Source organism: Notolepis coatsorum, assembly GCF_963971535.1.
Source record: "Notolepis coatsorum genome assembly, chromosome: 1".
Lineage (NCBI taxonomy): Eukaryota > Metazoa > Chordata > Actinopteri > Aulopiformes > Paralepididae > Notolepis > Notolepis coatsorum.
Window position 1 is genome coordinate 151,670,961 of NC_140165.1, and position 14,615 is coordinate 151,685,575.

Here is a 14,615-nt window from a genome sequence, read left to right on the forward strand (position 1 = left end):
TGAGCTGCAGTAGTAACCGTCTCGGTGAGCTGCAGTCGTAACCGTCTCGGTGAGCTGCAGTAGTAACCGTCTCGGTGAGCTGCAGTAGTAACCGTCTCGGTGAGCTGCAGTAGTAACCGTCTCGGTGAGCTGCAGTAGTAACCGTCTCGGTGAGCTGCAGTAGTAACCGTCTCGGTGAGCTGCAGTCGTAACCGTCTCGGTGAGCTGCAGTAGTAACCGTCTCGGTGAGCTGCAGTAGTAACCGTCTCGGTGAGCTGCAGTAGTAACCGTCTCGGTGAGCTGCAGTCGTAACCGTCTCGGTGAGAGTAACCGTCTCGGTGAGCTGCAGTCGTAACCGTCTCGGTGAGCTGCAGTAGTAACCGTCTCGGTGAGCTGCAGTAGTAACCGTCTCGGTGAGCTGCAGTCGTAACCGTCTCGGTGAGCTGCAGTCGTAACCGTCTCGGTGAGCTGCAGTAGTAACCGTCTCGGTGAGCTGCAGTCGTAACCGTCTCGGTGAGCTGCAGTAGTAACCGTCTCGGTGAGCTGCAGTAGTAACCGTCTCGGTGAGCTGCAGTAGTAACCGTCTCGGTGAGCTGCAGTCGTAACCGTCTCGGTGAGCTGCAGTAGTAACCGTCTCGGTGAGCTGCAGTAGTAACCGTCTCGGTGAGCTGCAGTCGTAACCGTCTCGGTGAGCTGCAGTCGTAACCGTCTCGGTGAGCTGCAGTCGTAACCGTCTCGGTGAGCTGCAGTCGTAACCGTCTCGGTGAGCTGCAGTCGTAACCGTCTCGGTGAGCTGCAGTCGTAACCGTCTCGGTGAGCTGCAATCGTAACCGTCTCGGTGAGCTGCAGTAGTAACCGTCTCGGTGAGCTGCAGTCGTAACCGTCTCGGTGAGCTGCAGTCGTAACCGTCTCGGTGAGCTGCAGTCGTAACCGTCTCGGTGAGCTGCAGTAGTAACCGTCTCGGTGAGCTGCAGTAGTAACCGTCTCGGTGAGCTGCAGTCGTAACCGTCTCGGTGAGCTGCAGTCGTAACCGTCTCGGTGAGCTGCAGTCGTAACCGTCTCGGTGAGCTGCAGTAGTAACCGTCTCGGTGAGCTGCAGTAGTAACCGTCTCGGTGAGCTGCAGTAGTAACCGTCTCGGTGAGCTGCAGTAGTAACCGTCTCGGTGAGCTGCAGTCGTAACCGTCTCGGTGAGCTGCAGTCGTAACCGTCTCGGTGAGCTGCAGTAGTAACCGTCTCGGTGAGCTGCAGTCGTAACCGTCTCGGTGAGCTGCAGTAGTAACCGTGTCAGTGAGCCGCGGTTGTAACCGTCTCGGCCCTCTCTCTCCCCTGTAGCTCGGCGTCACGGGTGACGTGATGACTGCCAAGAAGAAGGACCTGCACGCGCGCGACATCGACGCCTTTTGGCTCCAGCGTCAGCTCAGCCGTTTCTACGACGACGCCATTGTCTCCCAAAAGAAAGCGGACGAGGTCTTGGACATCCTCAAGGTATTTCTATCTCGTCCTCTATTTTTGTTGTTTAGAGGCACAGGTGCGTATTGCGGTGACCGTGAAACTGTGATTAAATTGAAACCTGGAAACACATTTGTGTGTTAAATATACATTATACAGGCTATATAATGCATTATTAGCAGGCGTTTTAGGTCTGTAAACTTGACTTGTGTTTAGCCTTCAGCCCAGGCTCAGTTGACCCCCGTTTTTTGTGTTTCCCAGACGGCTAATGATGACAGAGAATGTGAGAACCACCTGGTGCTACTCTTGGGGTTCAAAACGTTTGACTTCATCAAAATCCTCCGCCAGCACCGTCAGATGAGTGAGTCCTTTGATCTGAGACAGACTGGCTGTCACTAGATGTTGAATATAGAGTTGTGTGATGATAATGTTTTTGTCCCTCTCCCATTCCAGTCCAATATTGTACCATGTTGGCAAGCGCTCAGAGTGAGGCAGAGAAGGAACGCATCATAGGGAAGATGGAGTCTGATACGGAACTGTCCAAGATTCTTTACCAGCTGCAGGAGACTGAGAAGGAGGATATTATCAGGGTAACCCCTCCTCTTTGTGAAATAGTGTAAATAATACTTGCTGTCAGTGTAATTGGATCTTCTCATCTCAAACACCCATGTTCCTAATTTGTAGTCCTTGTATTCTTTTTTAGGAGGAGCGATCTCGTAGGGAGAGGGTGAGAAAGTCTCGGGTAGACGACTTGGAATCTATGGACATCGGCCACGGAGAGGTGAATAGTAGTATGATTGTTGACACGTCCCCTATTGCAAATAGGTTGCTAGCATGTTGCTCTTTCCACAACAACTTCACTCACAATTGCTACATTGGATTTCAAGTTCAAGTTTCAAGTTTGTTTATTATTAGTCACAACAAAATACAGAATACTTTATGATGAAATGCTTGTTTCTGTATGAGCCCCTGAGAGTGTGCTACATACAGTAAAAAGAAAGTAAGTATAAAAAAATTATTAAGAAGTAAGTAAAGTCAATATACATATATACAATACAGAGTAAAATGAGTAACAGTGAGGTAGGTACAATGCAGAAATGAGATGAGGTACAAAACTTAGGGTGGGGTGCAAATGAGGTATGAATGTAGTGCAAATCTCTTTAATAATAAATTATAAATAAATATAAAGTGTGTTATTAAAGTGTCTAAAGTGAGTGGTAGGTGAGGTGTTTGTTTAAAGTGAGTGTGTGCATGTGGATGTGTGTGCAGTGAGTGTAGATGATGGGTTGTTACTAGGGCTGTCTTAAATACTTCGAAGCTTCGTTCGATGGCACAAGCTTCGAACATAAAAAGATAAAATCAAAGTTAAAAAAAAAAAAAAAAATCATTTAAAAAAAAATTACTTGTGTGTGTGCGCGCATGGGGCCATTGGGTGGGGCCGGAGGATAAATACACTGGAGGAAAGTAACCCAGCTCGGCACTGCCCAAATTATATCATCACTATTGCCTGTTTGAAGGATATCATCCTCAAACACATATACACCTACATGCCTTGTAGAATTCCACACATAAGAAAGAAAGATACTGGGATGAATAAACAAAATAGGAAATAAAATGTAGAAATGCATGCAATACATAAATAAATATGAATCTCCATATATGAAATAGAACATTTAGATAAGGTGCTACTGAGATGTTTTGGTGAGTTCTTTGTTTTTTTGTGGAAGTAGCCCTTCTTAAAAATGCATGAACATTCACTGATAATTGGTCTGTAGTGGAGTCTACAAGGTCTACATTGCCGGACCATGTAGAATCCGGACCTTGTAGACTGACATAATTCTCTGCATAGTTTAGTCTACACGGGCCATATTTCAAATAATCAAAATCTTACTTCATTCATCTTAAACATTCTTGATTTGGGGGATTGGTAGTTCCCATGAAATCTGAAGTTGTTCAAACGACAACAGCGATCCACCTTGAATTAAATCACACAGCCGAGTGAAACCTTGTTGGCTGTGTCACAGTCACGAAAGGGGCTACTTAATTCATTAATCCAATCCACTTTATTTATATAGCACAATTAAAAACAACAAAGTTTGCCAAAGTGCTGTACAAGTCCCACAACATAAGATAAAAAAATAAATTATATAAATTTTTTTTCTCTCTTCGAAGCTTCGAATTAAAATCGAAGCTCGGCCCCGAAGCTTCGATTGCCAAAAAAAGCTTTGAAGGTCAGCCCTAGTTGTTACATAGTGCCATTGTCATTGAGCATCCTGATGGCCTGGGGATAGAAGCTCCCAGAAGCTGAAATGTGTCTGCCTGTGGTGATCCACCCCCCCTGTCCTACAGTCCATGGCCCCCCGGCAGCTCCTGGACCTGGAGGACCTGACGTTCACCCAGGGAAGCCATTTCATGGCCAACAAGAGGTGCCAGCTCCCAGACGGCTCCTTTCGCAAGCAGCGCAAAGGCTATGAAGAAGTCCACGTGCCTGCCCTCAAACCCAAGCCCTTTGGTGACGATGAGGTTTGTATGTTGGTCCTTGTCACATACAGGACCGGTGCTAGATGCTTCAGTATTCACGTCTGCTTTCATGTAAAAGCTCACTGCTTATGGGGGCAGTGGGTGTTTTTGCAATGTGTTTGTGTTTTTAAATGCTTGATATCATCATTGTTGTGTTATCAGGTGCTTATGCCTATTGAGAAGCTGCCCAAGTATGCCCAGGCTGGGTTTGAAGGCTTCAAAACCCTGAACCGCATCCAAAGTAAGCTGTTCAAAACGGCCATGGAGACGGATGAAAACCTGCTGGTGTGCGCACCTACGGTGAGAGTATGCTCCCTCTTGTCAAAGACCATCGTGCACCGTTTTGAGGGTCAGCATATATGATTCCAACACCATTGTAATGGTTTACAGTGTATATTCTATCCCACAGTATAGTTAACTTCATTCCTTTGTGCATGCAGGGAGCCGGTAAGACCAATGTGGCCCTGATGGCAATGCTGAGGGAGATTGGAAAACACATAAATCCGGATGGAACCATCAACCTGGATGAATTCAAGATCATCTACATTGCTCCCATGCGCTCTCTGGTACAGGAGATGGTGGGAAACTTCAGTAAGGTGAGAGTTGTCCTGTGGTGAAAACTAACATCAGCCACAGTCATTTACCCACGTCTCCCAGTCGCAACAGTTGATATCTAGATAAATATCTTTTGTGTTTGAAGTTTGAAATCCTAACATCCAATAGCCACTACGTTGTTTTAACAAATCGATATTCGAATACTTCGAAATGTAAAGAAAAAAATTATAACAACTAGTGCATTATATACATTTTTTTTTTTTTTTTTACAATTTTTATTTGCATTTTTGGATTACAAGCATACAAACATCATATTTGAATATTATTATCATCTCAGTCGGTCTTCCAGGTACATAATACATAGACATAATGTACAACACCGTTAAACAGACATAAACAATAAAGAAAAGATTTTAATACCCAAAAACAGAAATAAAAAATACCGACTTAAGCAAAAGTTCCACAGACATAAATAATAAATTGAAAAAACATAAAACAATTGTCCTACCCCAATGATGGAGATAGAAAATACTAACTAAAGCAAAAATGTGCGACATGGGTTCAGAGACCCTCCTTGAACCTTTTTCCTCCTTTACCCTTCTCCCTCTTGTGTTGCATTTGTTTCTTCCTCTGTGATGTCGTTTTCGTTCCCCTTATAGTCCTCCCACTTTCCCCATCTTTCCCCAAATTTCTCTTCCTGTAACCTCAGCATGTGTTATCCTCTCCATATCCTGTATCTCTTCCACTATTCCTACCCATTGTGCTATTGTCGGTGGGTCTTCCTTGTACCACAGTCTCGTTATTGCTTTTCTGGCTGCTATCAACATTATCTTTACTAAATATTTGTCCCCCCCTTGTATTCCCTCGTGTGTCAGGTCTCCTAAGTAAAGCACCAGTCCTGTTTGTGGTAATCCGTATCCTAATATTCTGATCATTGCCTCCCCTATCTCCTCCCAATACCCCTTCAGCTTCTGACATCCCCAGAATATGTGCGTGTGATTTGCCCCCTCCTTCCCACACATCCTCCAGCAAGCTCTTTGTGTTGGTGCATATTTTCCCTTCAGTTCTGGGGTTATAAAGAATCTGATTATGTTTTTCCATCCAAACTCTTTCCATATCCTCGATCCTGTTGTTGAATGTTGCACCTCGCATATGTTCCCCCATTCCTTCCCTGTTATTTCTATCTCTAGCTCTCTCTCCCATTTCTCCCTTATGTAATCGGTCGTGTGTCCCTTGCTGTTCATTATAGCCCGGTATATTGCTGATATTACTCTTCCTTGCCCCCCTTCGTATACCCATACTATCATCTTTATTGTTCCATTCTGTTCTTCGTCTTTGGCCCCCCTTATTTCTTTGTTGTAGTAGTCTCTAACCTGTAGATATCTGAAGTGGTCCCTGTTTTCTAGTCCAAATTTCTCCTTTAATTTTTGTAGTGTCTGCATTTCCCCCTTCTCTATCATTTTGCATATCGCTGTTGCCCCCCCCCCCCCTCTCCCACCTTCTGAATCCATGGTCTAACCTCCCTGGTTTGAATCTCTTGTCATGTGTTACCCATCTCAGGACCCCTGACTGCTTCTCCAATTTGTGTGTTTTTACTACTCTGTTCCATATGGTCAAGGTGCATTTGGTGATTGGATCTAATAGTCCCTCTTTTTCTTTAAATAGTTCCCTATCTCCCACCAGAGCTTGTACCTTGTATCCCTCCCCTTCTTTTTCAATGTCTTTCCATCTTGCCTCATATCTGTCGTTACACCAGCACGTCACTGCTCTCAGTTGTGCTGCATAGTAATAATCTTGTAGGCTGGGTACTGCCATCCCTCCTTCTTCCTTTGGTAGTTGTAGTGTTTTATATCTGACCCCCGCCCATATGAACCTCGATATCAGTTTGTCCCACTCCCTGAATTGATTCTGTGGTATTTGTATCGGTAGTGACTGGAATAGGTACAGTAACCTTGATAGTATGTTCATTTTAATGACCTCTATTCTTGAATTGAAGTCCAAGGGCATTACTGTCCATCTCTCTAAGTCTCTCTTGATGTTCTGATTTATCGGTGTATAGTTCGCCTCAAACAGTTTCTCCACCCCTCTCGTGATGTTCACCCCTAAGTATTTAATCTTGTCCATGTCCCATCTTATCCCGTACTGTTCTCTAATTTCCGTCGTTGGGGTATAGTTCCATGCTAAGGTCTGTGTCTTTGTCACGTTTAGTTTGTATCCTGAGTAGTGGCCATATTCCTTCAGTAGATCCATCAGTGCCGGGAAGCTCTTGCCTGGTTGCCTCATGTATACTATCACGTCGTCCGCAAATAGGCCTAGTTTATATTCCGTTCCCTTTATCCTTACTCCCTTAATGTCCTCGGTCTGTCTGATCAGTTGTGCCAGTGGTTCTATGAAAACGGCGAAGAGCGTCGGTGAGAGACAACATCCCTGTCTGGTAGCCCTCTCTAATCTGATTCTATCCGTCAAGCTGCCATTCACCTTAACCCTCGCTGTCGGTTCTTGATATAGCGCCTTGATCATCTTCATCGCCCTCCCGTTCAGTCCGAACCTCATCAATGTTTTATATAAAAATGTCCAGCTCACACTGTCTAATGCTTTTTCTGCATCTAGGCTAATCAGTACCGCGCTACCCCCTTGTTTTTGTATCTCCTCTACTATGTGTAATGTCTTTCTCACGTTGTCCTGTGTCTGTCTCCCTTTAATAAATCCAGTTTGATCTTCATCTATAATGTCTGGCATAAACGTCTCAAATCTCTTTGATATTATCGATTACAAGTATACATCTTGTAATCCACGTTGAGTATGGACACAGGTCTGAAACTACTACATAATTCCCTATCCTTCCCTTCCTTCGGTATCGTGGTGATTATGGCTTCCTTCCACGAGGGGGGCATTTTTCCCTCTTCCATCGTGTGTCTGAACGCCGCCCCTAACATGGGTGCTAATTCAGTTCTAAATGTCTTGTAGAATTCCGTTGGGAATCCGTCGCTCCCCGGAGACTTGTTGTTTTTAGCTCTACTAATTGCCTCTTCCAGTTCTCGTTCCGTAATTATTTTATTTAATTCTTCATTCTGTTCTTTCCCTATCGATGGTAACTCTAGCTTCTCCAGATATGCTTCTATTTCCTCTTCTCCCGCTGCTTTTGGCTGTGTGTATAGTTTCTCATAGTATTCTCTAAATGTCCTCTCTATTTCAGCTGGGTCTCTCAATATTTCATTAGTCTTTGTATCCCTTATTGTGTGTATCGTGTTCAACTTCTGTTGCGTCCTAATTCTCCTAGCCAACAATCTGGTCGCTTTTGGTCCCCCTTCATAGTACGTTTGTTTCATGAACCTCGCTTTCTTTTCTATTTCCGTCAATAATTCCCTATTTATCCTGGCCTTTACTTCTTTGATTTCCTCCGAGCGTTTCCTGTTCTTTTGATATCTGGTGCCTCCCCTCTAGCTTCTTCAGCTTCCCTATCAGATTGTGATATGTCTCCGTTCTGGCCTTCTTCAGCATTGCTGTCTTCTCCATCAATTTCCCCCTTATCACCACCTTCAGTGTGTCCCATAGAATGTTCGGATCTACCGCCCAGGGTTTCCGTTAGAATTTTTTTTTGCAGGTCTGAGTGGGATAAATTCCTGTCAGAGTTTATTGAGCTTAAAAACAATTGATAGGCCTATATAAAGAATGACATCATCAAGGCATTTATAATATTTTAACTTAAAACTAGGCTACTTTTGCGTATATACAGTCATTAATATATTCCAAATAAAATAAGTCCCTCGAGACTTCGAGCTGCTGCCGACTTGAGGTGTCGGTGGGCAGTCTGCCCGACCTTAATAAACAGCAGTCTGTAAATCACATTTTTATGAGCTAACGAATTCCGTTATATTGGACATTTGTATTAATTATATCAAGCGAAGAACTGAGAAATTTGGCAGAGAGAGACGGCAACATTATCGTGGGTTTGCGTGATGTATATCTCCACCTCCCAACGACTTGGTGCTGGTCATAATGTCCTGTGAAAATAATTCCCTCTAAACACAATTTGATTATTTGAATTGTATTAAAATAGGCTAAAATTAAATAGCCTATGCGATGAACGAAACAATCATTTGTTTCATCGTTGCTTCACCAAGCAGCCGGTCTAATAATGACATCCTGTTGTCAGCGCGAGCTGGCTGCTGATATATTTACGTGAAGCATGGAGCAGCAGTGTTTTTAGGTCCGGTCTGGAAACCGCTCAGCAGCGCCCCCACCCAACAGCTGAATTGCCAATGGCTGAATTGGAGTACTGCACCCTGCCGGCCGGCAGATGGATGCTTCTCGCAAATATATCAGCAGCCAGCTCGCACTGACAACAGGATGTCATTATTAGACCGGCTGCTTGGTGAAGCAACGATGAAACAAATGTAATGATTGTTTGTTTCGTTCATCGCATAGGCTATTTAATTTTAGCCTATTTTAATACAATTCAAATAATCTAATTGTGTTTAGAGGGAATTATTTTCACTGGACATTATGACCGGAGAGATTAAATATGTCGGACTTCAACAGATTTTGCCGGTCAAATACCGGTAATTACCGGCTAACGGAAACGCTGCTACCGCCCCGTTGTCATTTTCTTCCTTATATCTGGCTATCTCCTCCTTGATCTGACTCACCACCCCCTTATATTTAATATTCCTACATTTAGTCTCCAGATCGTGTTCCTCCGTCTCCCTTCTAGATCTACTGTCAGATATATGGCACTGTGATCCGATATGTCCGCTACTCCTATTCTGCTCTCCCGTACCCTGTAACTGTCCCCCGTCGTCATCAAAAAGTAGTCTATTCTCGCATATGTCACGTGCGGGTGTGAGTAATGTGTGTATTCCCTGTCCATGGCGTGCATCCCCCTCCAAACATCTGTAATTCCCATTTCCGTCATCTGAATATTCATATATCTACTGATTGGTGCCCGTCCTTTTCTAGTACTCGTGGTGTCTAGGTCGTGATTCAGTACTACATTAAAATCTCCCGCGCATATCAATATCCCTTCTAGTTCCATCACTATCATATCAAAAATGGTCTCATATAAATCCCTCTCACTCTCTGGGGGTGCATAAACATTCACTAACGTAATCATTTGGCCCTCCATTTCCCCCTTCACCAGAACAAACCTTCCCTCCTTGTCTCTTACTTCCTTGATCAATTCAAATTTGACTGTTTTTGATTAACGTGATTACTCCTCTCCTCAGGTTCCGTTTAAAGGAACTATAGTATGCATTTTCATATCCAAATCTCTTCAGTTTCTCATGATCCTGTGCTACCAAATGTGTCTCCTGCAGAAAAATCACTTCCATCTCACTTTTTTACATTTCAACATCACTTTGCCCCTCTTTATCGCATTATTCATTCCATTAACGTTTAACGTCATCATTTTTATACCTTTAACCATTGTCATCTTTATTCTTCTTTCGTCTGTCGGTCCCCCCCATGTCACATTCATTCCCCCCTCCGGTTGTAGCCTCCGCTCTCTTCACCGAATACATATAATGATTAACATAAATAAAAAACATAAACTTTACATAAAGTGCTCCCAAGGCGTTCGGGGGGTCCCTGTGTCCCCCCCTGTCCCCTGCTGGTGGGTGAGGAGTAATTGCTCTCCTAGTGAGAGGCCTCCTCCTGACGGCTTGGGGGTTTGAAACCTTTGCCCCCAACCGCTCGTCATATTTGTCCAGCATTCTTACTGTTTTTACTGCTGTCGTGCTCCTGGTCAAAAGCGCTCTGTCCTTCATTCTGAAAGACCCCCATTTCCTAGGTCCCCCTCAATGCGGCTCGCATGTTCCAATGTCCCTCTTTCCTCCCAAACCCGTGTGTGGTGTCTTCTGTGTACCCCTTTTTATTTTATTTTCCTCCTCTCTATTTTTTATGTGATGTCCATTTATCCCCTTAATCCCTTCCAACTGTGTTACTCTCAGCGTGTGTCTATGTACTTGTTTCAATATGTTCTGTGTTCCGTCTATCATACCTAATTATATTTCCATTTATTTCCTCCGTCGGCCTGTGTATTATGCGTTCATGTATACATTATGTTCGTTCCTATATCCTGCCTCTACCTGGGAATGTGTGTTTATGTATATGTTATTTCAGTTTCTATATTCTATATTCTATATATATATTAAAACTCTTGACTTGACTTTGTCTCTATTTGGATAGTTTTTCAATCTCTTGTGCGTGTACTCATCTGTTCGTATCCTCTCCCCTCCTTCTCCGTCTCTGGCCTCCTCGTCCGTCTCCGCCTTCGGTCTGTCACGTCTCACCTCGGCCTTCTCCTCTCTCCTCCCTCCTCTCCCGGGCCTCGATCTCCCACTCTGGTCCATCTGCGTGCCCCCTCCAATCTCTGCTGCAGGCTCCGCGTCTGGCCCTCCTGTCTCTTTCCCTCTCCGTCCTCCGCCATCTGCATCCCCCGTCGCCTCATCTCCTCCGCCGCCTCCCGCGCCGTCGCGTATGTCACCGTCCCTTCCTTCCAGTGGATCCTTAGCGAGGTCATGGGTGACTGGAATTTCATTCCGTTTTCTTTCAAAATTCTCTTCAGTCCCGCGTAGGACCTGCGTGTTATTGCCACCGCTGTCGAGTAATCTTGATCAAACGACAGTCTTTTCCCCTCGATTTCTATCTTTTTGGTCCACGCGGTTCTGAGTATCAACTCCTTAATCTCAAACCTCAGAAAGTTAATAATCACCGCCCTCGGAGGTCTGTCCGGTTTCGGTCTCGGAGCCAACGCCCTGTGGGCCCTCTGTATCTCCATTTTTTCCAGTCCCGTCTCCTTCAGTTGTTCCTTGATAAGCTCTTCCACATATTGGATCACCGATTCCCCTTCGACTCCTTCTTTCAATCCCATATTCTGATGTTATTTCTCCGTGACCTCCCCTCCATGTCCGATATCTTTGTCTCCATCTGTTCTTGCTTTTGAATCGCACACGTTAACACCTCGTGTATCTCTGTGCTCCATTCCTCCATCTGCGCCGTTCTAGTCTGTACCTCTGTTACGTTACTATCCTGTTCCGCCATCTTCTCATCCACCCTTTTGATTTCTGTATTCATTTCACCTCTGAAGTCCTCCTGTTCCTTCCTCAATTCCTCCCGTAACTTCCCAATATAATTTCTTATCGTGTCCGAGTTCAGTTTCATGTTCGCCTGCATCGTGTCCGAGTTCAATTTTATGGTCGCCAATATCCCGGCCTGCATGAGCACGGCCCATTCTGGCATTTCCTTGTCCGTCTCAGCCGAGACTCCCCCTTCCTCCGCCTGCTCCTTCTCGGTCTCGCCTCGGGGGTTCTGCTCCGTCGAACTCTCCTCTTCCTGTGAGTTCTCCATTTCTCTTTCCTTCATATTTGTTTTCTCCTCCTTCCTTCTCGTTTGCATCTTCATTTTTTATCACTTTCCGTCACTTTTCGGGTCCTTATTTCTCCGTTTTTCGCTCTTTTGACCAGGAGCCTCACCGCATGCGTGCTATTCTTCCGCTCTCATACCGGAAGTCCCTATATACATTTCTTATACGTCAGCATAAGAAATATTTATCCAACATTAATATTTGAAAACAGCTCTTCTCAGACAAGGACATTCAGTCATGAGAACTTTCAATGGAGTCACTATATTGCGATTCTTTACCTTTTTTCAACTGCAAATTATGTCCCCAATGTGAAACTTTGTTAACATCGGCAATAACAAATATATATAGATCACCTGTTTTATCTAATAAGATAACATTTTCAGTCTGTTCACCTCATTCCAATAATTTTTATTGCAGTAAAATGTGATTGTCGAGCCCAAATAAATGTATTTATTATTATTATTTTCTTTAAAAAAATATCGATACTTGGCGTCACTGCATCGATATAATATTGGTGCGCAAAAAAGCTTGCAGAGCTCTCTATGACAATTATAAATATGATTGGGTCCTCATCCATGCTTTTCTTCTCCCACACCCAGCGCTTGGCAAGTTATGGCATCACAGTCTCTGAGCTGACAGGCGACCACCAGCTCTGTAAGGAGGAGATCAACGCCACCCAGATCATTGTCTGCACCCCGGAGAAATGGGACATCATCACAAGGAAAGGTGGAGAGCGAACCTACACCCAGCTGGTGCGCCTCATCATCATTGTGAGTGTTGACCACGTCATGTGTAGAAGCGTCGCAGTACAACCCACCTAGTACAGGTCGGATCAGTTTAATGAGCTGTTGCTTTGAGGTTTGTTTTGTCTGCCGTTCAGGATGAAATCCACTTGCTGCATGACGACCGTGGCCCCGTGCTGGAGTCCCTGGTGGCGAGGACCATCCGCAACGTGGAGCTCACCCAGGAGGACGTGCGTCTGCTGGGCCTCAGTGCCACGCTGCCCAACTATGAGGACGTGGCCACCTGCCTGCGCGTGGACTCCGCCAAGGGTCTCTTCTACTTTGACAACAGGTCAGACCAGTGACCGCCTCTACAATCACAGCCAGTGTCGTTTGTTGCAGGATAGGAAATTAACAACTGCAGAGAGTACGAGTGTCCCCAAGATTAATGGGACACGAGTGTCCCCAAGATTAATGGGACACTTCACCAAAAAACAATGCTGATTTCGCATATAATCTCAAACACTTTTGCACACATTCATTTAGTTTGACAGTTATTGAGAGTAATAGTAAATTAGTTTGAATATGGCCACCAGTGATGTCATTCAGGGCACTGAATCATTGTGTTAATTACAGCTCAATGAAATTATACGGTAGCAGTCTCTATAAGACAAGGTATTGCTATTTTGTCATCTACATAATTGGGGTTTTTAATTGGAACATGGAGTTGTAATTAACACAACACAAGGACCAAATATATACAGTGTATAAAAGAAAGTCATTCTCACATTTATGTGAAGAAACGAGGGTTCCGATTTAATTGCCCCCATAAACTCAAAAATGTCCTCGCACATCGGTTCAAGGGGCTAAACCTCACCCTGTACAAACAAAGTAAATTTTCTACCCTCTTTAGTTGTGTGGTCCAGTTAACAAGCTCAAGTCTAACCAGCACCTCCCCTCTGTAGCTTCCGCCCTGTGCCCTTGGAGCAGACCTACGTTGGCATCACGGAGAAGAAGGCCATCAAACGTTTCCAGATCATGAATGAAATAGTCTATGAGAAGATCATGGAGCATGCTGGGAAGAACCAGGTGAGGCCTGCCTAACATACTTATTGTCAGGTGAATTGTATGTATGTACTGCAGCACGGTTCATATGGTCATGGACAACCTGAAATAGTCATGGGATTTGAAAACTTTTCCAGGCCAGGAAAAGTTATGTATATTGACACCGTACGCCAGTAAAGTCTGTAATATCGGGTTTGGCTGCAGGTAGATTTAATTGGAATATTAAATAACACATTTTCTGATTAGTCATAGTGGTTGATTGCCAAAACAAGACCTCTGACATTCAATAAAGATGTCCAACAACATTTGAACATTAACACTGACACGTCTTGGTCATGGAAGTTGTATCATGGAATAAACATGGACAAGTTATGGAATTTGATTTGGGTAAAGTGTATGAACCCTGTATGTAGATTGTTTAGATCATGACGCCCCTCCCCCTCTCCAATAGGTCCTGGTGTTTGTCCACTCCAGGAAGGAGACGGGGAAGACTGCTCGGGCCATCAGGGACATGTGTCTGGAGAAGGACACCCTGGGCCTGTTCCTCCGGGAAGGTTCGGCTTCTACGGAGGTGTTGAGGACTGAGGCAGAGCAGTGCAAGGTGAGCTCCACTAACCTGGGCAGAGGAACTACACACACAGGTCTGGAAAGTATGGACATGTATGGGACATGATTTTGACATTTTCTATTTCTAAAAATAAAAGTCTTTAACTCGAATTGCTTGCCCCTGAAGAATACTGTATATCACGAAGTAACCGTAATATTATTAGCTATAGTGTGACGGGATGAGCAATAAATAAGTTGAGGTCTGGAATAGTATGGAGAAATTGGAAATGGAAAATATGTAGGGTCTTTGCCTGTGACTTTACTGCATGAGTATGTCCCAAGATAAGGTATGTTTAATAATAATAATAATAATAGATCAAATTTATATCTGTTCATAAACCTTTTGGATCTAACG

At 44.3% G+C, this 14,615-nt stretch overlaps 1 protein-coding gene across 2 annotated transcripts in view; it reads left to right on the plus strand.

Moving 5' to 3' along the window:
* The window catches only part of snrnp200 (small nuclear ribonucleoprotein 200 (U5)), a 64,413-nt gene that overhangs the window by 17,298 nt on the left and 32,500 nt on the right, over nucleotides 1-14,615 (plus strand). For both annotated transcript variants that reach the window (XM_084319841.1, XM_084319842.1), the window contains exons 7-17: nucleotides 1,313-1,465; nucleotides 1,691-1,790; nucleotides 1,883-2,019; nucleotides 2,133-2,210; nucleotides 3,779-3,952; nucleotides 4,112-4,249; nucleotides 4,390-4,545; nucleotides 12,467-12,637; nucleotides 12,748-12,941; nucleotides 13,555-13,678; nucleotides 14,106-14,255. In XM_084319841.1, coding sequence (XP_084175967.1) covers nucleotides 1,313-1,465; nucleotides 1,691-1,790; nucleotides 1,883-2,019; nucleotides 2,133-2,210; nucleotides 3,779-3,952; nucleotides 4,112-4,249; nucleotides 4,390-4,545; nucleotides 12,467-12,637; nucleotides 12,748-12,941; nucleotides 13,555-13,678; nucleotides 14,106-14,255 — 1,575 coding nt within the window. The remainder of the gene's footprint in view (nucleotides 1-1,312; nucleotides 1,466-1,690; nucleotides 1,791-1,882; nucleotides 2,020-2,132; nucleotides 2,211-3,778; nucleotides 3,953-4,111; nucleotides 4,250-4,389; nucleotides 4,546-12,466; nucleotides 12,638-12,747; nucleotides 12,942-13,554; nucleotides 13,679-14,105; nucleotides 14,256-14,615) is intronic.